General features: G+C 35.5%; 2 protein-coding genes across 2 annotated transcripts in view; both read right to left on the bottom strand.

The window, feature by feature from the left end:
• LOC5569894 (N-acetyltransferase 9-like protein) overlaps positions 1-26,935 on the bottom strand; it is a 33,280-nt gene extending 6,345 nt beyond the window's left edge. Inside the window, exon 1 of the mRNA XM_001658743.2 lies at positions 26,684-26,935. The gene's annotated coding sequence lies outside the window, so the exon portion shown is untranslated. The remainder of the gene's footprint in view (positions 1-26,683) is intronic.
• LOC5569895 (lambda-crystallin homolog) lies at positions 3,087-10,094 on the bottom strand. The gene is made up of 3 exons (XM_001658742.2): positions 9,789-10,094; positions 3,744-4,122; positions 3,087-3,680 (listed from the first exon to the last, which is right to left on the bottom strand). The coding sequence occupies exons 1-3, from the start codon at positions 9,830-9,832 to the stop codon at positions 3,156-3,158; spliced, it is 948 nt and encodes a 315-aa protein (XP_001658792.2). The 5' UTR covers positions 9,833-10,094; the 3' UTR covers positions 3,087-3,155.
• Positions 26,936-26,983: the final 48 nt, after the last annotated feature.

The raw sequence follows: 26,983 nt of genomic DNA, 5'->3' as shown, positions 1-26,983 counted from the left end.
TCCAACATTTGAGTTTAAACCAAAGGGTGTGACAAAATCTCAAAAATCATAAAAAAATGTTTTTTGTACTTAAACCAATGAAAATCATTTAAAAATTGAGTAAACATGTGTTTCTGCCCTAAACTTAAGCGTTTGGTACTAAAATTGAGACAGGGCTTTAGGACCCTATTGTAACCGTTATAATTAATCAATACTGAAACTGATAAAATCGAATAAATAAAATGAATTGAATTGAATTATTTACGGTTTCCACCAGTACATGCAGTTAATTCCTACACAAATTTCTCCAGGTATTCGGCTTATTTTTTAGGAAATTCTGCAGGGTTTCACTTGGTATTTTTTTATCCTGTAATTATTTCAGCAATGTACTGTTTTGATTCATATTACGGACACTTAAGGCCTCAGTGAAGTGTTACTCATCGGAAAGCATGTATAATAAATCAGTTTGTATGATTCCTCCGCGTCATAGAGGCTTGAAAACCCTTAGCTATCAAATGGTGGGTGAAGATTTTGATTCCGCAACATGAATAATTTTAAATAAATGAAAATGTTGGACTTCCCATGATTCTTATTCCGGACGTTTCCTTACTTTTGCCTTGATTTCCGGACACTTTGATTCCAATTTCGGACAGCTCATAAAAATCATAAATAGAGAAGTCCAATGATCGATTGAAATCGCCAAACCACTAAACAGACGTCTAAGGCAGTTGGGCATTGTAAATTTTCATAGATATTTATGAAAAATGGTTATTGAAACAAGCTTCGAAAATGCGAACTTTTGAACGGCAAAAATTGAAACATTTCGTGTAAAATGTTTCCCATACAAAGAAGAGTGTCCGGAATTAAAATCTGTCCGTAATATGAATTAAAACGGTATCTAGCGAACCATCCAAAACATCTTCATGAGTTCATAATTTCTTTCAGAGAACCTCTCCAGGAGTATTATTGAAGACTTCATTGCAAGAATTCTGGTTTCACCGACAGTTTACGAAAAAAACCTTTATGTTTTGTTAATAAAGATAGTGAAAAAATCCACGGAAGAATTTCTATGAAAATTATAGAAGCAATTTTGAATAGTCAATTCGGAGACATAGGGTAATACGACATACTTGTATGATTCTTGAAGAAGTCCTAAACGAAAATAGAGAATCATTGGTTAGGTTTCTGAAGTACTGAGGACTTTCTTGAGCAATTTATGTAAGAATGTTTGGAGATATTCCTAAATAAGCCGCTGGAGAAATCACTGGAGTTATTTTTTGGAGATAGTCTGGTTGAACTTCTGGTTGAATTCTTGAGGATATACTGTACGAAAATTTTGCAACATTCCATGGACAATCTGATTCATTAGATAATTGAATAAATTAAGCAATTTCCAGAAAACTTTGAGCAAATGCCTGAATTATTGTCTGGTGAAATTCGTGAAGAAAGTTTATCGGTTGGTTATATAAACAGCTGTTTTTTTTGTGTTCCAGTTTGATCTCTTGTTTTCACACATGTGGTCTCAAAAGCTACTATTTCTTTCTATCGGAGTCGTAATACGCGTATATGTCAAAAATTTCTAGTTGACATTAAATGGTGCGGTACTGCATTCGGGGTTTATTTACTTTTTCAAGACATAACTTGAAGATTCTTCAGGGTTTCATTCAAGGTATTTCCAAAGATTTAAGCAGGTATTTTTTCAACAAAAATTTTATAGCAATTCCCCTATTAATTTCTCTAGAGATTCATACAAGAATGACTAATGGATTCCTCCAGATATACTTCCAGAAATTATTGCAGTAATTTCTTTCGCAATAGCTATCAGAATTCTTCCAGATATTCTCATATGAAGTTATGTTATCCGGGTTATTCGAAATTATCCTATCAAATATACCAACATAAATTACTCATTGCTTTTCTTCATGGATTCATCCAAGGATGATTCTTTTTTTAAATCATAAAAATCTTCTAGTGTTTTGCACTAGGATTTTGCACAAGAAGTTTCTCAGTATTTCCCTATAAATTCAATCCAATATAAATGTTTCTACGGAGTCTTTTCTCAAGGGATTAATTTGGAATTAAACTAAAGCTTTTTCCTCAAATGTCTTTGGGAATTGCACCCGGAATTCTTCCAGGGATTTTTCTAGGAATGTATCTTAAGACTTAAGACTGATTCAAGGGAATGAACATTCAGAAATTTCTCTAAATGTTTCTTCACGAACTTCCCCAGAATTATTTCAACGTTTATCCCTGTTATACTTTCGATTCCAAGATAAATTCTGAAAGTTTTAAGCATATTTGAAAAAAAAAATGTAGTGCTATTTTTTGGTTTATCTGGTATGGGGTAACATTGAAAATGAACACTGATATTACAGCAGGAAACTCTGTAACGAATACAGTTTAGCACTAATCGGTAATATTCAAAATGTCGTTATTTGCTAGAATCATGTGCCCTGAAGCTGAAAATAATCGCCAAAACCGTACAAGCAGGCATTGCAAAATTCGTTCTTATTTTATTTTGAAGCACGATCAAAGCAAGCGAAGAAAAATATCCTATATGTATCGGTCCATGATCGGCAATGCTTCGCAAGTTGTAACAAGCTGGATAAATAACTATAGCGAACGAGAGCCTCAAAGAGGCAGCGATGACAAAAACGATGCTCACGCATGAGCAAAACAAAGTTTTCCGACCAGAGCTCTTTTTTATGAGCTCATGAATTAGGGCGGCAGAATCCGTAAATTATTTCGGTATTTTCGAAAGCAGTCTTTTTCGTTCAAAAACAAGAAAATTTACATTGAAATGTGTTCACTGTATTCTATTCTCTTACCGAAACACAGTGAACACATTTTTATCGAATATTTGTTTGTTTTGAACAGGGAAAATGCTTTTGAAGTTTCGATTATGACGATGATTACGATGATGAAGCGTTGAACGTTAAAGGAAAGCAAACCATCATTCATGCATTGAAAATGTTTCATCGACAAATGTTTGTTTTTACAAGAGAGGTCATTCCAATCAATGTTACCCCGCTAACGAATTTTCCCTTGGTTTATGGTACTCTAAGAGACGATATGAAGTTTGTTCATAAGAATAAGAAATCGATAGCTCAAGCTCAGTTTAGCACGTATTTATTCCAAGAAACTTCCACACATTCACAGCGAATCCCTCATCCCTCTTAAATAGTTTTCTTCAACTGGGCCAGTTTGGTCAGGCAAGCATCTCGCCATGCTCGTCTCTCCGGGAGCTTATCCAGTGGTACCATCTCTTCCAATTCCTTGGCCACCTGTTGTGCCACTGGACCCTCCATTCTCGGAGTAGCTCCCATCGTTTGACTAACGGCGTAGATCGTGTTACAGTACCGATCGCAATAGCTGAGCATACCTTCGGCGTTCAGATGGGCCGTTTCCAGTGGACCCAGGAAGGCGTAGCGCATTCCCAGCCCGTCGGACATAACACTGTCGATGTCCTTGACGCTCAGAATACCGTCCGCCACCAGGCGCCAGGTTTCATTCAGGATGGCGTACTGAATGCGGTTCAGGGCGAAGCCTTCGATCTCCCGCGTTAGCGTAACCGGTTTCTGTCCGATTTCGGTCATCAGCTCTCGAGTTTTGGCGGTGAACTCCGGACGGGTCCATGGTGCTGGTACGATCTCTACTAGCGGCACGTAGTACGGAGGGTTCACTGGGTGGGAAACAAGAACCTGGAATAATCAATGATACCTGATAAAAATCCTAGATCAATCACTGCTCTGTTATCATTCTACCTGATCTTTGTGTTTCAAATCCTTGCTAAACAACGATGGCATAAACGTGCTGGTCGAGCTGGAAATGATCGTATCGGATCCGACAACCTTGTCCAAATCGCCGTACAGCTTTTTCTTCAGATCCAAATTTTCCGGAACACACTCCTGCAGGAACAGAGCGCCGTCGACGGTTTCCTTCAGATTGTGCGATCCGCGAATGCAGGCGAACTGTTCGGCGGCGGTCAACGTTCCCCGAAGCAATCCCTGCCGTTCCAGGCTGTTCAGCTCATCCTGGGTCAGCTGGAGGGCTTTCTCGACCACCTCGGGGATGATATCGAAAATGGTGACCTGGTAGCCAACACCGGCGAACAGCATCGCCCATGATCTGCCAATCAGGCCGCTGGAAAGAGGGGAGACTGTTAATATCTCTGATCTATCTAAAGAGAAGATGAGTTGCGAAAGGTGATTGGACTCCACTTGAATTTCAGTCACATTACGACGCAACAGTTTTCAAACATTTTTTCAGTCAAGAAACTATATATTTCGTTGTAAATACTGAAACGAAATCCGGCATGGATCCAATGACAAAATTGCCGAACTTGAAGGATTTGTGTAGTCTTATAGTTCTCTTTCGCAAGAGCTCAAATTCTTGGAAGACATTTAGAATCTGACCTAGATTCGGATGAACGAAGTGGAGTTACAACGATATTTTGAACCATCCAAAAAAATATCACGTAGATAATCCACTAACTTTCGAATGAAGATCAGCTAAGGAGTTTTTCGAAGAGCCATCGTAGATATATAAATAAGGCCAGGAATAACCTAATAAGCCACCATCATCTCTAGTATATTTTTAGAGATTTGACTATAAAGTCTCAATTTCAACCAAAATGGTCTCTTGAGTCTTTTTTTTTCACTGTCAATTCTGGTGCGAATTTCTGGAGGTTCCATAGAATTCAAAGACTCTTACGTGACTATTTCACAAGATCTTCAAAACTTTCTTCTGAGATTTCTCAAGAAAAAACTTAAGTAATTCTTCTAGTGATTTCTCCAGGAATTTCTTTGTTTACTTTATTTATGTGAATTTGAACTCATCTTGCTAGTTCTACACTCTCCAGAGATTTCTGCTGGAATACTACTTAAGACAGAGAATGCTCTAGAAATCCCTCAAGCAAATCCTCTAGACATTCCTCCACAAATTTGCCCAGAAATTCGTTCAAAAATGTCTCCAGTCCAGCTGTAATATATGGGATACTTGCATGAATTATCTCCTGAAAAGTATTGCGCACTCCAACGCTGGCACCGTTAGAAATCTCTTCAGAGAATACTCTGAATTTTTCTAGGTATTATCTCAGTATTCCCTCAAACGATTTTTTCATCGATGTATCCAGTTTTTACTCTAGGAGATCTTCAAAAAACAAACGGGAATTCTTTCCAGATTTTTTAAGAAATTCGTTTAGGGTTTTTTAGGAACTGCTCCGGAAGCTCTTACGCCGATTTCTTTAATAATCTATCCAACCATTTTCGTAGAAATTTTATTGTAAAGTTCTGACTCATTCACCTACTTTACACCTTTTGAATAGCCAACACAAATTTAAAATTTTGTCTCCCCGAAACAAGGTAAAATTCGTAATTTTACTAGAAGCATAATCATAACATTCAAATTCATGGTATTGGAGAGATTTCGTCCGATTTTTTTTCTGAAAAATCCTGTTGGTGTTATCCAGGAATTTGATATAGTATTTTTTCGAAAATTAGCAATTTATCCATAAAATCCCTTTCCAAGAATGCAGAAGCTCTTCTACAGATCCTTAAAGGAGTTTCTTCAGAAATTTCTGGTTTATTTTTGACTTTGCAAATAAAAAAAACGAATAATCATGAATAAAATCCTGATTACCCTGTCATTTTTTTCTACCTTCTATCAACGAACGTGATGAAACACAGACGTGGAAATAATCAAATATATGGAGAACCACCCGCCGGTCACAACAATTTCATCAGAGGTTACTTAAGGTTTTAATTTAGAAGTTTTTTTTCTCAGAAATTACTCAGATGTTTTTCAAAAATTGTGTCAATAAATTCTGAAAAAATTCTGCCAAATCTTTTGAGACATCTCTGAAAGATTTCCTGCATAAATTTTTGACTTATTTGAAAAATGTCTGGGGGAATTCTTAAAATAATCTAAGGAGGAGAGTCTGGAATCACTCCTGTAGTTAAATTTCTGGTTGAAATTATACAAAAAATTTTAGAGTATTTTTTATAAAAAAATATTTTTTGATGCTTATTTGGTTTCTTTTCATTTTCTTAGTTCATATGCGATATCTTTTTGGTTTCTTTTTTTTCAGGAATGTGGCCTCTAATGTTCCTATTTTTAAGACACTTATAGGCGGTTTCTTCAACACCGCTCAAGTCCTAAACCTAGCTTAACTACCGTAAGGACGCTAGTCACCGCTCATTTAACAGAATTTCAACACATTAAATTCTGTCAAAAATCGGTTTTTCGATATATTTCGCAACTTTTTACGCTAGACGCAAGATAAAACATTTGTTTTTGTAGGAAACAAGTTGAAATATGAACAACGTATAATGGTGCCGAATAACATGTATGCCAATGATACATGTGTAGGGCGCCATTTACCGCTCATCCTAAGTATGAGACTCTATATACACAACTAGTTGGAATTAATTTACTTTTATTAGCTAGTTGCCATCTTTGTACTATAGTACAACAACATATTAAAGCGTGGCAGCTAAGAATTTTTTTTTCGATCTGACATATTAAAATCAATGTTCAACTCATGTTTACCGCCTTAAACAGCCTTAAATTATTTTTTATAAATAGTATATAAAATTAAATCATATGAATTTCATTCTGATACAATACATTCTGGTATACTAATACATGTTGATGAATTTTGTTGCGAAAATTTGTTCAGATTTTTCAAAATAATTCAATGAGCGGTGAATGGCGTCCTTACGGTATATGGTTTACCGTGGTTTACGGCTTGAGCGAAAGTGATGAAATTGGCCCTTAGCCTTTATTAGCACTAGACATAGAGAAATGTCTGATTGGATTTTCTGAAAAATTGTTATCGAATCTTCTGGTTTCTTTTTGTATCTTGTTTCCTGTATGGTCTCTATTTGATTCCTGTGTGGTCTCTTTTTAGTCTTTTTCGTTTCTATTCGGTCACTTTTTGGTCTCTTTTTTCAAGCATAAGGTCTCTAAAGTTCCTATTTTCAAGTCACTAAGTCGCTACCAGCCCTGTATCTCTAAAGGATCTAATAATTGATCATTAATATAATAAAAACCGCCGCTATGAAATGCATAGGTAGCGCCACCGTAGTCTTGTGTGTTTGACAGAACAGCGATACTGTCACAATGTGAAATATACGGTGGAGCCAGCGTTTTGATGCGGTGAGTGCCAAATGAGTGACCATCAATTTGTTAATAACTAGAAATTTGGCACATAGTTGAGCCTATCACAAGGGATTACACTAGGATCAAGTTGGGAATTCACTAAGATTGTGTCAGATAATAAACCCAGGATTTGGGAAGGACTCAATCAGATTTTTTTAAAGTTATGATACTGTCCAGGATTTTATCAGAATCTTGTCAAATAATTTTTCAAAAATGCACTGAAACTTTATCGAAAACTTTGTAAGTAATTTTCTAAAACATTTTAAGGATTTCACCGACAGTCTCGGAGAAAATTTTCCTGCCGTGAATCGCTCAATAATTAAAGATGTTCTAGACCTCCGATCATTGGATGTATTCTCGGAGGACTGAGGACCTCATTGATTTTTTCAAAGAATCTTTGGAAGAGATTGTGAAGAAATCTCTATAGAAATCCCTGCAGGAATTCCGAGTTTAACTTCTACAGTTATTGTTGCTGAATTTTTAAATGTGTCTTGAACAAAAATTTTGGAAGAATTTCTTGGTAAATCCGAGAAATCACTGGATACATTCCTGAAAAAATGTCGGAGCGATACCAGAAGGCAGTAAGTCATGTCATTTGATTACTAAATATCTACCGCAACGTCACGAGAAATTCTTAATTAAAAGTCCACTCAAAGAAATGAGTGGTCGGATTCTCTGAGGAATATTTATAAAAACTATTGGAATGTTTTATGATTCTTACTATTTCTTAGATGCTCAGTGGCTATCAACACTGGTATTAACCCTCTAATACCCAAATTTTTGTTTTCGATCTAAATATAATTTTTCGTTATCTAAAATCATTCTAAACACGGTTTGGGCAATGATTTATTTTTCTTCGCAAATTTATGAATTTTGGTTTTTGATTTTTATTATTTTTATTTTTGAACATCCCTATCCTTTTCAATTTTTTCTTGAAGCCTCTTCTGGTTACTGATTTTTGACAATAATAAAAATTAGAGTTTTTACTATACTTTTGAAAATATGATTTTTTCAATTTTTTTCTGGAACATTTTTTATTTTCCGTGTAACTAACGGAAAAACAGATTTGAAATTATTTCAATACCATCAGGCTCTTCTTCTGTGATAGGTTGATCGTAGAATAATATAAAAGGTACGATTTTTTATAATACACGTTAAATAAATCCCAGGCATTTGAAGGTTATATAAGAATACAATTTTTCAAACAATTTTCAATAATACAAAAAAGTTTCAAAAATCATAAAAAACTTTTCTTATATGCATGTTATGAGTCAAGGTTTAAACCAAAAATAAAATCATTTTAATTTCCGAGCTAAGAAAAAATACACAAAATTCCAAAGTGTACCCCGTCTAAAGGCGGGGTTGGGTATTAGAGGGTTAATCGAAGGGCTTTCGTATGAATTCTGTATATGAAATATGTGGCAAGTACAATGATATGTTATGCCCAAGTAACCGAGAAGATTACTTACACAGAGATTCTTTCCGGACTGAGAGTGAACCAACCGAAAGTAGAAAATTCTTGATCACTCAGCTTCCTTAGCTTAGCTTAGCATTTAATGTTGTTATCAATAAATTTATGATCACCTTCACTGCCGTGAATCACAAGTCAGTCCCATCTGTAAAAAGAAGGCATTGAGAAAAAGGGGTGTGAAGTTTCCAAACTCGTTTTCCATACAAATATTCAAAAAATGCCAGAGGATTGGAACATGTACAAATTTTATTGAAAATTTCACAATTTGCTATTCAGCACGATATCTTTCTGAGAAAAATATCAAGATGTTCAAAATACGGTTCATTTTTGTGTTACATTGTGCGGACATCGGTAGTGGGACTGATATGCGGTTTCGTTTTCGTTATGGGAGAATTTGACTTACTGTTTTATTTACTTTTTCCGAACAAATCTTATTATCTCATTAGGGCAGCAGAAAGTGCATTGGAAGATATATTGAAAACTGAACTCAACTTAATTTTGACGAAAATGCAGATGGGACTGACTTGCGATTCACGTTAGTTCAGGTACTAATGAGTCTTGGAACAATATCTCTTTATAAACGACTTTCTTTTAGGCAATGGTGAAAATTTCTATAAAATTATATAAAGTACCTTCAAAATATGTGCCTCAAGTGTTTATTCAATAGATTGTTTTTCTTCCAGACATGTTTTCGACGTTTTTGGTAGGATTGAAACACTGTAGCATAGCGCTGCATATTTTCGAAAATATTGTTGGCGAAATACTTATCTGTTTTTAAAATAGGCATTTCTACTTTTTTAACGAAATGTTTTCTATTTACGCTGCAAGTATTTTGTGTAGAAGTATGTGAGAAACCCAATCATTGTTCTGTTCCAATATCCTCATACCCATATCCGTAATTCCTATGACTAGCCAAATTTTCATCAGCAGATTTTTAAATAATTGAACATACTACGGGTATATGCAGCCAGAGACTGGCAAATTGGGATCAATGATGTAACAGAACCAGTTTCTGTGCATGGTTCGATCATAATGGATAGAAAGTCCTCCTTCGGTGCACATTGTGTAACCATACTAACAGTTACTGAATCTGCTGACCAGTGGGAATTTCAATTTTTGTACCAGAAATAGTATGTTGCAAATTTATTCACTATTAGTTTAGTAGTATGGCACTCACCTTCCAATGATTCCAATCTTTTCCTTCTTCATCTTGGATGCCATTGTAATTGCTCCTTGGGTTCGCGTTTAAAAGAAATAAATAGTTGAAATTCTTCAATGAAAAATCACTTGACACACACTGTAAGACTGGTAGCGACAACAAACAGCAACAAGTGCCCGATAATGCAAATCGAACTCGGAACTTAATTGGGTTACAATAAATGCCACCAGTTAGGGCTGCACGGCTCGACTAGTTTGGAAACAGCAATTCGCGTCTGCACTCGCTGCGAAAGCACAACCAACTGATTGACGATGACCGGGACGTAGTCGCGACTATGACGACGATTCTCGCGATTGTCTGGCAATGACGCGTCGCGACGCTCGCGTTTGTTTGGCTTATCGTGCCCCAACAGATTGTCCACTGAATTGTATATGTGGTACCGTAACGTGGAATGAGTTAAACATTTCTCGAGATATTTTTTTTTTATAAAATAAAGTTTATTAGAAATTGGACGTCGTTTTTCTTATTGATTGAGTTTTCTAACATTTAGGGTAACGGTCGTATTTTGGACCCTGTAAGGAAGTGATTTTGTTTTTTGTACCAATTAATTATTTACACAGCGTAACCAAAGTCGAAGAAATTGAAGGTTTTGTTATGCTCGCGCTTATCAGTCGATTAACAATAGAAAACGGAAAGAATTTTTGCTTTCTAGTCTATAAATTTGAAAATAGTTTTTGTTTGCATTTGAAAAAAATCTTACGGTTTCAATTCCTGCGTGAAATTTGCTGTAACGGTGTATGAATGAATCGATTGAATTGAATTTATTTTCGTCAAAATAAAGACATTTTATGTGCACAAATGGTTGATGCAAGTGTGAAACAGTCCTATTTTTCCAAATGACTTACGAATTGAATTGCTTGTTTTATTTCAATGGGGAAATTTGTTGGATAATGGTCCATGGGGTCAAAAATATATAAAGGTCCAAACTATATTGGTTACCCTATCCTCTTCAAATAAGATAAGAATGATCGGTAATAATTAGAACATGATGCTCAGTTCCACCCCATTTAACGGTATGTACCATAGCGAGAAGTTAGTGGATGTGGAATTTAAACATTGCACGCGACAGCGGTCAAATCAGACGCGTCCGCTAGATCGTGAACTGCTCTCTATTGGAGTGTAAATGAGATTTAAAATCAATGATATGGGGTTCATTGATTGTAAATCTCATCGATATCTGCAACAGTGTTGAAAACATGTCTTTTTTTCTGAGAACTAGTCTCCATATTGATGTAAGTTTCTAAAAAGTATCTTTTTTAATGGTAGGTCTCTAAAGTCTCATTTTCAATCAAAATGGTCAGTAAAATCACTATTTTCTTTCTTCTTGCAGTGTATTCTGATTCAAAATACCTAACTTGGAATTTCTAAAGGAACTACACTGAAAATTTTCCATAATGCTATTCCAAGGTTTCTTTCAGAAATTTTTTTCACCAATTTCAGTGTTACGACAATTGTTTAAGGTGAAACATCTCGGAATGCAAAGATGGCCGGCACAATGGCCGACTTCTCCACCTACTCACGTTTTCAAAGGCACAAAACTGGATGAATATTTGGCAAATGTTCCAGATCTTCTTATTTTAAGCTTTCTGCTTGTGCACAAAGCCAAAATAAAAAGTGCACTGTTGTGGGATACTTTCTTCGCGAGATTTGTGCCTTTGAAGTTTTAGTGCAATCTTAGGAGTTGATTTCAAACTGTTTCACCTTAAGTAGTTATCTAGCGGAGATCCCTACAAGAGTTCTTCCAAGCAAATCATAAGTTCCTAAGCCAAATTTCTCAGTTATTTCTCGAGTCATTTTCATACTAATTCCTTCGTGAATTCATCTACGGTTCATCTCAGGAATCGTTCCAAAATTATCGCAGGGATTATTCTTGGAAATCTATTGAGAACTCCCAGAAATTCCTCAATGAATACGACAAGTGATTAATCATTTGGTTCCTCTAGAAATATTCTTTAGTAATTTCTCCAAAATTTCATCCACGAATAACTCATATAGTTCTTCCAAACATTTAAGTCTCGAGTAATTTTCCAAGGAAGATTTCCATGAATTCTCTGAAATGTTATTTGAGGTTTCACTACAGCGACTAAACCCATCATTTCTACAGAAAGTTTCTTCAGGTATCCCAAACAATATTTTTCAAGAAATTACTCTTGAAAGCCTTACAGGATTTTATCCAAGGATTCAAATGATTATTCTACTAATAATTTTCTTAGAAACTCATCTAAAATACCACCAAGATTTCCTCAGAAGTAAGTGAATTTTTTAGAGATCCTCGCAAGAGTTCATAAGGAATTTCTATATCAGCATTTGTTTTAGCGATACTTTCCGGATTTTTTTGCTGGGATTTCACCGATGTCTTAAAAATGCCCTTGACGATTCTCTGGATACATCCCCAGATACATTCTTCGAAAACTTTCTTGGGTAATTTTTCACATTCTGAAGAAGTCATAAGATCAACTCTCTGGATTAACTTCTAAAGGTAACCTTAGATAAAGTCTTGGTTGAAATCTTGGAAAAACAAAAATTCTGAAGAAAACTTAAAAAATAAGTGAAGGCATCTCTGGAGAAATTATTGCTTGAAATCTTAAAAATGTCCTGAGCAGAAATCATGGACGAAATCAATTGCACAATCACTGGATAAACTCCATAATTGTCAAATTTGCGAAAAAATCTTTGGAGGAATTCCTGAAGAAATTCATGTTGGAGTCTATGGAGTTATTTTTGGGACTATGCTTAAACAATCAAGGTTTAATTCTTGAAAAGTAAACATAAAGAAGAGAGAGTCATTTTTCGTTCGATCTCTTTTACGTTCTCTTGGGTATCTTTTTTCAAGCTTAAGGTCTCTTAAGTTCTTGTTTCAAAGGTACTCAATCGCTACCGGTAGTTCTCACTAGCCTTGCCTATGTTTTAAAACATTTGTCTGTTTGAGTGTTCCTAAAATAAGGAACTTCAGAATGAGGTCTCTGAAGGCTTTGGAAAAAGAGAAAAAAAGAGAACGAAATAAAAAGCAACAGATATGAGATTTCATAAGGATTTTTCATAAGTTCCGGCTGGACATTTCTCTAAGCATATTTCGGATGTTTTTTTTTTTGTGAATTAGGGTAATTGACAATCGCCTAACAGGAAAAAATGCATGCTAATTGTTTAAAACGCCGTAAGGAATAACCGTTCAATAAAAGACGACATATTTAGGCAATAATAGATGAATTACCCTACGACCTTTCTCGTGACAATTAGCTCGTATCATTGTAAGTATGAAAACCAATTCAGGTATTGGCTCAAAGGTTGCTTCAGGTATTACATCGAAGATTTCTTCGGAAGTTCATCTAGTGTTTCTTTTAGGACTTCTTCAAAGAATTTAGTTTCAAAAAGCTTCAACATTTTTAATAATGATAATTTCACAATTTATGTCATCAGGATATTTTCAGGAACTCCCGAAAAGATTCTTTTACAAACTTAAAAAAAATGTCCTAGGTCTTGCAGAATTCCATTCAGTAACTCTTCCAAAAATTCCGTTTAGAATATCTGCAAGAATTCAAGCAGTAATTTCCCTAGAGATGCGTCAAATGAGTTTACTGGTAAATTGTCGTTCAGGATTTCATTAGAAGATTTCAAACATTTTTTCTAATGATACTGTCATTTCAATCATTCCTTCTGAATTTTTTTCCATATTCTGAGAATTTTTCCAAGGACTTCCTTAAATAATTTATTCAGGATTTTTCCCAGTGATGTCTCTAGAATATAGAATTTCTTAAAAAGTATTGGAAAACCCGGCAGGTATTTCCAAAAGAAATCCTAAAGTAATCTATTCAATGAAATTTATGTAGAAATTCTCGATGGACTGCTGTAAAGATCTTTCAAAAAATCTCATGAACTCTTGAGAAAATCTTGGTTGGTTTTCTAGATATAGGATATAGATTATAGGCTAGAATAATTATTGAAATATTGATCAATCGAATCGCAGTAGGATTTACTGGATCGGATGAATTACATAAATAATTGCTGCAGTGTTTGCTGCTGTTACTCAAAAAATGTTCGGAAGAACTACAGGATTAATCTTTGGATGAATTAACGAAGGAATTCATAAATAAATATCTAGTGAAACCTGAGAAGTTCCTTTTCAAATTTGTTGAGGAATTCATGAATGCGTTTGTAATAGATTTCTTGGAATAACTCTGGAGGTAGTTTTGGAGTAATTCCTGGGTGAAACCGTGGAGTGGAAGTATTCTTGAAGGTAGAAGAATAACTTTAAAAAAATGGCGTAGGAACTCGTAAAGTAGAGTAGGAAAAAATAGTTGAATTTCTTCAAAAACTCTAGAATAGAATAGATCCCAGTAAGAATTTTAAAAAGATCTACTGGATAGGGTGCCGGATCGTATTCTTGGCACTTTTGATTCATTTCGGCAGTGGGGTTTTTTGAAAGCTTCTGAGCTCACATTTGGCCCCAATATGCGTCGTATTGAAATGCTTCTTATTGCAAAGTTTCAGACTATTCGGCCGAGAAAAACCCTCCATGCCCAAGTGAATCATGGAAGTGCCCAAGTAGCTCTGCACCCTAACTAACTGGAGAAATCGGTAGATAAATATGTGGTAAAATCTATGAAGGAAATCCTGGGATATTTCGTGGGAACATTTTCAGAGTAATCCCTATGAAAATTACTGGAGCGTTGGATTTGCTGTAGCAAATTGTGGAGAAACTAGCATAGATTGAAAAATCACTGAGGGAAATACTGGACGAATTTGCAAGTGAATTAGTAGGGAATCTTAAGGAAATTCTAGGAGGGATGTCTAGAACAAAATATTCCAGAAAAATCTCTGAAGAATCCTAGAAAAATTCCTGATGCTCTGAGATGAACTGGTCCAAAAATCTCTTAAATAAAGATTATAACAGCACAAAAGTTTTAAATGAGATCTTGTTTTTAATCATTTTTACGAAAAAGCATTTTCTTGTTCTACTTTGGCATTTTTTCCGCTTAAATAATTCATAGTGAAACTTTAATTTAATAAATGCTTTGAAATATCAATCATCTTGATACAATGGCGGATCGAACACCGTACACTTCATACAAATAGTAGGTGTTTTGAATGAACTAGAGCGTCTGTACCAGTGATAGCGGCAATAGTAACGGGCTGAGTAACAAAAAAATCGTCAGAAAGTAACGGAAGCTCATTTTCATATCAGAATACGTAATTCGAAAGTTTTTCTGTTCTATTTCACGTAAAAAATAATCATAGAACGATAATCACTGAATCTTTCAAAAAAGCATTTCATCCATTACCGGAACATGTTCCAGTTTTTAGCACTGGGATTGTTCCCATCTGATATTTCAAAAGGTGCACGGAAAACATAATTCACCCAAAAGCTAAGATAAAATCTAGGGGTTTGGCACAAACTCGAAAAACAAAAGAGCATTCAAAAATTAAGTAATCGTGTATTTCTAACGTAAGCTGAAGCATTTGGTACAAAAATTGAGACAGGGCTTTAGGACCCTATTCCTGAAACTTTCCTTCGAAGAATCTGAGAAAAAAATCATGAATAACCTGTGAAATCGCGTGTAAGTCTTCGAAGATTTCAATAGTACCAGGATTAAATGCAAGGCGGTAAACACGCAGCTAATTAGCAATACCATACTGAGGGTGCCTGGTTTGAATACAGCCGGCCGAATGCAAAAAATTTCAGCTTACAAAGAAAGCTCTTAGTTAATGGCTGTGGAAGTGCTCATAAGAACACAAATATGAGAAACAGGCTTTCTATCCTAGTTGAGCCGTTCCAATCGATAACCTGCTGCAGAACATACTTAGACTCGGTATCAGTTGCAACGCTTTATTTTTTTCAATTCATGATGCTTATCATTTGTTTGAATTTATGCAATAATTCATTCCCTACAACAGAGATAAGCTTGAAGTACGTACTTCCAGTGTAGAGGTATTCTCATTTCCTATAAAATCTTGATAAACAGACGAGGAAAATAATGCTGTTTATTCTTGATAAAGGCTTCCAAGTGATAAGCACAACTGTAGACAATTGCAATCGCTTAAAAGGATGGGTACTACTGTAATGCCACTCATGATCCACTTGCCATCAGAAGAAATGGGTTTGAAATTATCAATGCTTATAGGAAGCTGAAACGTGACGCCGTGCTGTTTGTCTGAGAGGGAGAGAGAGCGTTTCGTTATCAATTTCGTACATTTCCAGAACTGAGAAGTAATTAACCGGACTGCAATGGGTCAATGCACGTTTGAACGCGTGAGTGGGTCGATTAGAACGACGTGACCACTAGACGCCGTGTGATAAGCTTTTAGAGGGGTTAAATTTTTGACAGATGAGGTGTTGGGCTAATTGACGCTAATTGGAAGGAATTTCAAGATTAGTTGGTAACTGAGACAAAGGACGAAAAACAATTTATTTCAACCGGTCTCGAATGATTCGCACTCAATATATATTAGTATAATTCATACCATTTGCAATTTCATGAGATATGAAAACTGCATTCATAACTACAAAAACGAAAGCAACTAGTCAAAATGTATGCCTGGGGCACATATGTATATAAAATGTGTGTTTTTCTTTTCCGTGTAATGATTTCAAAGGTTCTTCAGTCGCAAAAGCTTATTTCTGTATATAATTAATATAACTCTAATATTTATCAGAAGTAACCATTTTCAAGGTTGTCTATTTATTTTCAAGATCATCAGCTTCAATTTGAAGCCTATGGGCGAAACTAGAATACTGACTTCAACTCGTAACTAGTTAACAAATTCAAAGGAGATTTATAGAACATCAACATATTCAGAAGGGTACTTAAGGAATCCTGGCAATGGTCTTGGTGAGATGCTTGATAGATTTCCATTTAGATTAATGACAAATTTTCAATTAGCTCTTTGCAGGAGTCTCCACAGGAATCGAGGCTTTAATTCGATCCTAAAATGTTCAATGAATTCTTGTTTTTATTTTATAATACGAAAGAGCATGTTCTGACAACTACTTCAATTTTTCAAGCTCCAATAACGGCTATAACATATTTAAACTTCAATCTAAAAAAATATTTCCAAATATGAACCTTGACACTTTTGATCATGTTTGACATTCACTTTGTCGACAAAAATGCCACTGGGCTTTTAGTTTTAACACTGGGGTTGTTCCTATCTGACATTTCGGAAGGGACACGGAAAACAAAATATACCCAAAATTTGAGTTTAAACCAAATGGAGTGACAAAATCTCAAAAATCGTAAAAAATATGTTTGGACTTAAACCAACGAATACTATTTAAAAATCGAGTAAACATGTGCTTCTGGCCTAAACTTAAGCGTTTGGTAATAAAACTGGAACAGGGCTTTAGGACCCTATTGACTAGTTTCTTGCAAGTTCTTTGAGAAATAAGGTTCTTAAAAAATCTAAGAAAGAACCTTAGCAGATTTTTGAAAATTCTTAGTAGATTCTTAGCGGTTGACGAAAAGCTGTGCCAAAAACAATGTCAAATTTCTTGGGAGATCTATTGAAATTTTGGAAATAAATATTGAGAGTTCCGTTCGATGGTTTCTGATGACCGGTGATACTGGGTCTTGATGATGCCTTGTCTGCATTACAAGTTTGAATAGTCCCCAATCTATGACAGAGTTGTTATGTGGCCGCTAACAAGATTTTGTATGGATTCCTGCAGATTTACAGTGAATTTTTTCAATCATTCTCGACAAATTGGAAAAAAAGGTGGTGCAAGGTGCCTTAGGTATTGTTGGGCATATTTTTCTTGCCGAGATTCTTGGCCAAATGTTTGATATATTGTTTGAAAGATGCTTTATCGAATCTCTGTCTGTGGAACACACGGTGCTTCAATTACCGTTATTATCAAATAAAATATACCATTCAAACGGCAGTCGGCAGTTGATGGCTGACGTTGTTCTGCACTTCTGGGCTGAATTTGAAAAAAAAAATCCTTAGTTAGAATTTTGAGTTACACCCTTTTGAAGTTTATATGATAGAAATCACATGATGTATGCCACTTTAACTTGTTTAAACAAACAGATTATAATAAAATTGTTGTTACATTCAGCCATGAGGTGCAGAACAACGTCAGGAATCAACTGCTGACTGCCGTTGTGATGGTATATTTTATTTATAGAAAGACAATTTTATAGAAAAAGACAATTTACACCGTCTTCAGCCAAAGGCTGCAAAGACTGAACATAACTAACATTAGACAACGGACACACGGAACGACCAGTGGACCAGTGAAGAATTTTTCGTTAGACGAAAAGTTTTCTCCGACTGGGGTGGGAATCGAACCCATACTCTGTGCTACGCCTAAACGACTGACGCCGCTAACCGCACGGCTACGAAGCCCAATAATAAATTTGATAATAACGGTAATTAGAGCACCATGGAACAGTAAAATGCTTTTTGTCGAGATCTTGTTTGTGTTAAAAAGATCTCTCCTTGCATCTAGTATGAGTTTCTCAACACAATTTCTTCAGTTGCCAGCCATAGTTCCAAAGGCATTTTTAGAAGCTAAGGCACTAAGGCGTGAATTATATGTCGTCAAATCTGGGCTGTTGCCAAATTTGGGAATTTCAAAAAATGCATTACAGCTATCAATACTGGAGAACATCTTCCAGTTCAGTTTTTAACTAGCAGAGCAGAGAAATGAAGCATTGATTGAATTATATGAACACATTTTGTATACTTGACGGGGCAGATAGACCTTCGAGAGGTACACACTTGAAATTGAAAATCAAGCTCGATAAACGACTTGTCAAGATCCAAAAGATGAGATCTTGATAATTGTTTGCCAAAATATGATTAAACTTTTACCGAAATCTCGGCAAATGTTTCCCAAATCTCGCATAAACTCACCTTTTAAATATTTGGATTGATAAAATCTCAGTAAAGTAAATTATATACGCGTAACGCTCTGTCCAAATTACATAAAACACCCTGTAGTGAAGGATAATCAGGATGCATATATGAATAATGATATTTAGGAGAAAACATTGATACATTTTCATGTTGAAATAATAATCATCTGCAGATCAAGCCCTATTCAATAGTAACTCATTTGGCTGCGTACTGAGGATGAACACAACGATTTAGTTGACTTTCAAACGAGAGTATTTGATTGTGATTAGACTATTATGCATCCGGTAGAAATCAAGACTAACACTTATTTAAAATTATTGTTTTCTCGGCCCTGAGTGTCGCAACTAATATGTGAATAGTGCCTTACTAAAAAACTGGTGGCGGTGTGACAATATTGAGATATTGAGATTGTGATTAGATTATTCGTATGGAAGAAGCCAACTGTTATTCTTCCAGTAAAAATAGAACAAGATTGTGTAAATTAAATGACAACAATGAGGTAACCGAAAACTCAAGATTAATCACTGGAAGAAAGCTGGGTCAGTTAATCGGTTATTGTTAAGAGCAACAGACGTGTTGCATGTTGTGGTCCTCTTCCATTTTACGGTTACGACAAACCCTACTTGAAAACTTTGCTGCGCCTTCAGCAACTTTCCAAATCATCAGGATCTATGTTACAAAGGTTACATGCATCATATAGACGTTGCATTTATCAAATAGATTATTATAACTTCATTTTTTTATAACTGATACTTTTTACGACTCGGTCGTTTAAAGAAGTCGGAGCGCATTCAACCATGTTGAGCCTACTTTAACAGTCAATTTTACTTCTAAAATAGACCACAGAGAATAACTAACGCACTTCTTCCAACATAATCAAACAGGGTGTCTACTCGTTTACCGAAATAAAATTCCCTGATATTTTCAGGTTTTATAAATTAGTTCTAGGTTCCAGAAATACTTTAATTGTATACGACCAAAACAAATTAATGACAATTTCAGAAATGTTTTGATGTGAATTCACTCTTCTGGAGCAATGGGCTAACAATATTAAAGCTTAAGTTCTATTCAAATGAATTGTATTCAATAATGATGGTGCTTCTTATTTTGTTTGTAAGAGTTTAGTCCACCATCGTGTTTAGAACACGGATAATAAAGACACTACACGTTAATGCTTCCAGTGGGCAATTTGCCTATTGAAGGAAGCACCACACTAGACAACGGACCAGCATGCAACGCCCAGTGGCACAGTCGAAAAACTTTCCTCTCGAAAAGTTTTTCGGCCTGAGGCTGGAATCGAACCCACACTCCTTAGCACGATGCGGCTAAATGCCTCGGTGACACTAACCGCACGGCTACGAAGCCCACAAAGCTCCCGGTAAATCTATTCCGACGATCCGATGTATAACATTTACAAATGTGGTAATTTAGATAAATGATTAATTGTTTGCATTTCTATCGGAAACTTTCAAGAGCTCTGAATGAATCATGATTGTAAAAAATAAATAATTGAAAGTTGTTCTAATTCCAAATTACTTTTCCGGTAACGGTTTTTCCGAAATTAAATATTTTCAAATAACTTTATAAATTGTTCGTGAAGCATGGCTGGTAGGTACTGAGTGTTTTGAAAATAGAAAATTCAGAAACCTCTTGCTTGAAAAAAAAAGACCAAACAGTAATCAAAGGAGTTTGTTTCTCTATGAAATCAGACCTGACATTTCTCTGAGAATATTTTTTGTAACTTCCTCAAGGAATTTCATCAAAGATCTAGATATAACTACCGTAATCCGGGGTAACATTGATCATTTTTCTGCTTTTTTTCTCAATATTTCGTTTGAAAATGCAAATGTTGCAGGTTTCATATTTTTAAAACAAGTACTGCCACCCGTAGCTTGAGACTATATACTGTAGTTTGTTTATTGAAAGTTTGAAGCATTTAAAAAAAAATGTTTTAGGCGATTTTTTTATTTAGTTGATATGGGGTAACATTGATCACCTATGTAAACAACGTTTGATAATACTGAAAATATCGTTACTTACCGTTTTGATTCATATTACGGACAGCTTTTAATTCCGGACACTCTTCTTTGTATGGGAAACATTTCACAAGAAATGTTTCAATTTCTGCCGTTCAAAAGTTCGCACTTTTGTAATTTGTTTTAATAAGCATTTTTCATCGATATCTATGAAAATTAACATTTTCCATTTGCATTAGACGTCTGTTTAGTGGTTTAGCAATTCCAATTGATAATTTGACTTCTCGATTTATGGTTTTCATGAGCTGTCCGGAATTTGAATCAAAGTGTCCGGAATTCAAGACAAAAGTAAGCGTCCGGAATAAGAATCGTGGAAAGTCCACACATTTGTATTTATTTAAAATTATTCACGTTGCGGAATCAAAATCTTCGCCCACAATTCGAAAGCTAAATGTTTTCAAGGCTCGATAATGCGGAGGAATCATACTAACTGATTTATTTTACATGCTTTTTGATCAGTTTTACTCCACTGAGGCCTTAAGTGTCCGTAATATGAATCAAAACGGTACTTAAATCATGGCCCCTGAAGCTGAATATGAAGGCCAAACGCTTACAAGTCATTTACTTTTGAGTTATTTTAAAATTAAAAACACCTCGAACCACGGAATACGCCTAAAGGTAGGCAATTTCCTAAGGGAATTTTACATTCCTAAAAGTAATTCGGTAATGTTGCCTAATTGAGCATACTTATAAAATTTTTGACAACGGAATCGTTTTCAGCGATGTCATGTTTAGTAATAACCACATTTGTTTGCTTATATCGTTTGTAGAATTTATGTGAAACATGAATTTTCGGTAGTGTCATCCTTAACAATTAAAATCATTATTTCGAAAAGTTAACAAATTTACGCATAAGGTAAACGCAATTTTCACAAAAATATTTACTTTTATTAGCTCATGAATATAAGAAAGAGAAGCACCATTCAGGATTTGGAAATGTTTCACCATTAAATGATAATACGAAGTTTTGATGAGGTGAGTTATTCCGATCAATGTTACCCCGCTGATCAATGATACCCCGGATTACAGTACGAAGATTTTGTTCAGGTTACATAAATGGGTCGATAATTTAATTTGAGAGATTTGCATTTTTCTTCAGCAGTTCACTTCAAGAACTTTCCAAAGGGATTCCTCCAAGAATTTTGTTTTTGATATCTTAAAATACAACTTAGATTTCTCCAAAAATATCCACAGAAATTATCTCAGAGATTTTATCAGAAATTACTTCATATATAATTTCAGATATTTTTCAAGAAAGCCTCTAGTCCTCGAAGTTTTTTTTATGTGATTTTCCCATCGGTTTCCTAGAACATCCTCAAAGGCTCTCGTTTTAAACATGTTGCAATATTCAACCTGAAATGTCTCCATAGATTTTTCAGGATTTTTTACATAATTTTCCTGTAGAATTTCTTAAGATTTGACTAGGATATTCTCTAAGGGTATCTTCAGGAATTACTCCAGAGATTGCTCCTAAGATTTCTTTGGAAATTCCAATAACAGGAAATCAAGGAAATTCCAGAAGAAATGTGGACAAAATGGCGTAGAAATTGTAGGAAGCTTCAGAATCATTTTCAAAATTTTATATTGAATTCTTTGCAGAGTATTACAACAGCTAGTCCATATTGGTACAGCATACAACATGGCTGGCCTGAAAATTTGTTTGAATATTAAAAACTTGTTCTTAAGACGAAGTTTTGATTTTCTATTAATAAGGGAATACAGACATTTTGGTGGTAGTTGGTCCCTAGTGATTTATCCTACCTCCGTTCTGGTCACGATCTTCAGATTATCGTGATTCGTCAACATTCGTATTGATAAAGTGGGGGGACATGGTTGAAATGGGGTTTGAAATAAACGAATGTCAGAACAGGTATCCACCGGCGACGCCAAACGGACCAACGTAATGTGGTGTAATTTGGGATTTGTAGATTGAATACTGATATTTTTTGCCAAGCATCAATATGGGTGACTTTCGAGGATAGCGAAACGTAAGAGGGGTTAGGACAAGGTTGTGGATTTACTGGGTAAATCCATCACATTGGGGTTATGACTCTGTGTCTTATCAGGAATAGGGTCTGATTGGTATGGTAGTATGCAATAGAGTTCGGAATTGATAGACAGACTTTGAGGAAAGAAGTTTTGAACGTAAGGCAGCAGCACCTTGGATCTTGGAGAGTTGGGCAGCTGTTCATGCTAGGTTACATTACGTAGAAAGTGGAATCTGTTTTGCCGTGCACAAATTATGGGAAGTATTTGAAAATGTTTTCTTGTTCAGATTGGGTAACGCAAGAGAGGATTTTTAGCTCTGCGTTATATTAGGAGGATATTATAGTGCAGGGTCTACTGATGACTGTGTATTTTAAGGGTGATCGAATGAAAGCTTGTAAGTAAAGTTGCCGTTGAATTTGTGCAGTTCGTAATTGTTTTGAAATGTTTGTCGGACAATAAGAAAATTTTCTAGGGTATTTGTTTGGATGCTAATGCATTATATTGTTAAATCTAATTGTTCGTATCACACGCGAAGCATAGCATAACCCAATGTATAATGAAATTAGATTCAAAGAAAGGATTAATAATTGATCACTTAAACTTTACGCTGCAAGATATTCTTAGTCGTTTTTCTTTTCTTCTGATGTACAGGAATAAATGGTATATTTAGCTAAAATAATGAACAATCATACGCATAGAGCCTACGGGTCATGCAGTTAGGATTGAAATTAAAATAATATTGCGCATTTCTTTCACACCACAGGTTTATCGCAGAAGTTTTTACATGTGCGGAGGCGTTGGTAGAGGTGCGCGATTGCGTCGAGTCGGGTCGGTGTTTTCAGCGGACTCATTTTTCGCAAATCGAAGACTGAGTGCTCTGAGGGCATCAACATGATTCGATGAGGTCCCACACTTTTATTTGCGCTTTTGCACTTGTAAATGTCTTACTAAATAGGAATACTTTGTGTTAGGGAAAGTGCAGGAGAATAAAATATAATTCATTAGAATTTTCTGATAGAGGCAGAGTTCACATGTTACTTAGGTATTTAAAAGCAAATGAGAACCACATTAAATAATAGATAAACACTAATGCTCATATTTTTATATTTTCATTTCATCGCGGTCCTCATTGCTCGAGCGGAGACGACGAAACTCGAGGTGGATAGAATCGACGCAACTACGACACGGAAAAGAAACAGATGAGAAACTATCGATACATTTATTCAACTATAAAAACCACGTTTTAACGTAATGACTTTATTTCTTCTCGTTTCAGCAATCCAACAACCAAACCATCTCTACTATCTTTTCATTTCCTCTTCGTTACATTTATAGTCCGTCTAGCACTGAATCGAATGACGCATTCCGCTTTTTATTAGCGATGTCTTTGCTGTACGTTGAGCATGGTGTCGGAGGTGGTGTGCTGTGTAGAACATCGGATGTTCTACACGGCACGCTACTTCCGGCATTTTGTTTGGCGTGCGGGATAGGCAGTGCTAGTGATGATATGGAGGCCGCTATGCGGTTTAGTGCCAGAGGGACTATATCTATTTAATGTATCTGAAGCTTGTGGGACCGCTTTAATTCCGGCGCCTGCTTGTGGAAGATCCCGGTGTGCTAAACGGTATAGGACATGTTAACGGGGGAGGCTTGGTAGGTCCTCACCCAGCCCGTGTCTAGATGGGCGGATAATTGTCTGCCAGGGTGTGGATTGAGCAATTACAATTACAATTACAATAAGGGAATACAGACATTTTCCATATTTGTTACATTTGTCTTGAATGCCCTCAATGTGATTTTTGAAAGTTAAATTCTTATATAGCATGAGTTCTAGATACTTAACTTCATCTGATTAATTTATTGGAACCCCTCTCATTGTGACAACATGTCTACTTGAAGGTTTCAAATAAAGAGCTTTTGGTTTATGTGGGAATATTATCAGTTGAGTTTTGGAAGCATTAGAAGAAATCTTCCATTTTTGCAAGTAGGAAGAAAAAATATCCAAACTTTTTTGCAATCGACTACAGATGACACGCAGACTTCGTCCTTTGGCGGAGATCAGATCTGGAGTTCTGATAATTAACCTGAAGCGTACGGTTTGACAGATAACTTCGAATTATTCTAACAATGTATGTTGGAAAATTAAAAATTTTTAATTTTACGATCAAACCTTCATGCCAAACACTGTCGAATGCTTTTTCTGTGTCTAGAAGAGCAAGACCAGTAGAATAACCTTCAGATTTGTTGGAACGGATCAAATTTGTTACACGTAAAAGTTGATGAGTGGTCGAATGTCCATGGCGGAATCCGAACTGTTCTTTGGTAAAAATTTAATTTTCGTTGATGTGGGCCATCATTCAGTTCAAAATGACCTTTTCAAAAAGTTTACTGATGGAGGAAATCAAACTGATTGGACGATAGTCCGTGACGATAGCTAGAAGCTTCTGCAGGATTTTTGTCTGGTTTTAAAATTGGTACAACCTTCCCGTTAGAAATGACAGGAGGTAGTGACGTTGAAGTGCTTAAAGGTGTCCTGAAGCAAATTTAGTAGACATTCCTTTAAGCATCATTTGAAAAATTGCTGGAAGAACTGGTAGAAAATCTCTTGAAGAATTCCTGGAAAGAATCCTGTATTGATCACTGAAAGTATTCCAGATGAAGTATCTGGAGAAAACACAGGGAAAAATCTTTTGACACTTTTTCTCTAGAAATATGTGAAGAATTTCTGGAAGAATTAGTTGAATAGTCTCGTAACAGGCTCTGAAAGCTTCTCGAGGCGTTGTAATATTTTGCATCAGAATTCATTGCAAGCAAGATAGGGAAAAGAGATCCTTTTGAGACCATTTTGGTTCATCATAAATAGAGACTTTTTAGAGATTTAAATCAATTGATCAAGTTTTCAAAAAGAAACCTGCTTCCAGCTCAAGATATGTGAATGTATTTGATGTTTAGATAAGTCGATTAAGTTCCATACCCGAAATGATAATGATAATCTCTGGATTTTGACGCAAAAATTCTTTGTAGCGAACATATTCTACCATGAATTACTGTCTCAAAATATTTTCCCTGATTGTAATCCGAATTCCCTGAGAATTCCAGGTTTCTTTCAGGTTGAATAAAATTCCCTGATAGGTAATTCCAGATTTTCCAGTTTTTTTTTTTTCAGGAGTACCGTGAGGGATCGAAATCCGTAACCTAAGAAATGAATCTAGATCCGTCCACTTCATACAAAACGCCTACTAATTGTATGAAGTGTACGGATTTTGAACCTGTACGGATTTCGGTCCCGCACACTGTCAAAACACATTTATTCTTCCAAAAATACATCAACAAACTGATTCCTTTTTTTCCTTTCAAAAATCGGTGTGCCGAGTATGATTTTAATTTATTTCAGTTTCAGTAACAGCATGACAGGAATACATATGAAATTGAATCAAATTTACGAAAAGTTTTTTTATTTGTGTATTGCATACAGTGCTCATGCACACTACAAATGTTGCTATCTCTACCGAAAGTAAACAAAGTTTCAACACGAAAAGGAATTTGGGTTTTAATTTATATTTCGTACGTTTTATATCAAATCGCAATGGTCTTATCTACTGGTGTACTAAACTGACTCGGTCGAAGAATTTTGACACTAGAGCGGGTCCAAATCACGTGGGGATCATACGGGAGTGTGCCCCGCTCAAGTGTCACAATTCTCAGACCGAGTGAATTTAGTACACCGGTGGATTAGACCATACAATTGTACTATAATTTATTTACATTAAAATTCTCCTAATAGTCTAATCCACCGATGTACTAAAGTCACTCGGTCTGAGAATTTTGACACTTGAGCGGGGCACGCTCCCGTATGATCCCCACGTGATCTGGACCCGCTCTAGTGTCAAAATTCTTCGACCGAGTCAGTTTAGTACACCAGTGGATAAGACCATAATAACCATGTATTTATAAACGGATTTGAATACTAACCTTGTAGGATTAATTATTAGTGTTTCCAATGATTGATGTTGCTCTGTAGATACAACTGCCTTTACTATTGATGGTTTAAGTCAATGCAAGTAAAATGGTTTGAATTTAGCACTAGATTTTTAATTAATTTTCATTTATACTCCAGTAAGTTTTATTTTAAAAACGATCTTCAAACTCTTCAATTTTAGTTGCTATTGCCGGCGCAATACTTTTTTCACTAATGCTGCTCCTGCTGCTATCACAAACCAAAACAAATCGCTGTCACTATCTCGCGCAGTGGAACCGTACAACAGTTTGTTA

This window comes from Aedes aegypti, chromosome 2 (assembly GCF_002204515.2).
Source record: "Aedes aegypti strain LVP_AGWG chromosome 2, AaegL5.0 Primary Assembly, whole genome shotgun sequence".
In the NCBI taxonomy this organism is placed as follows: Eukaryota; Metazoa; Arthropoda; class Insecta; order Diptera; family Culicidae; genus Aedes; species Aedes aegypti.
The sequence above is the reverse complement of the archived record's forward strand: the minus strand, read 5'-3'. Positions and strand labels throughout refer to the sequence as shown.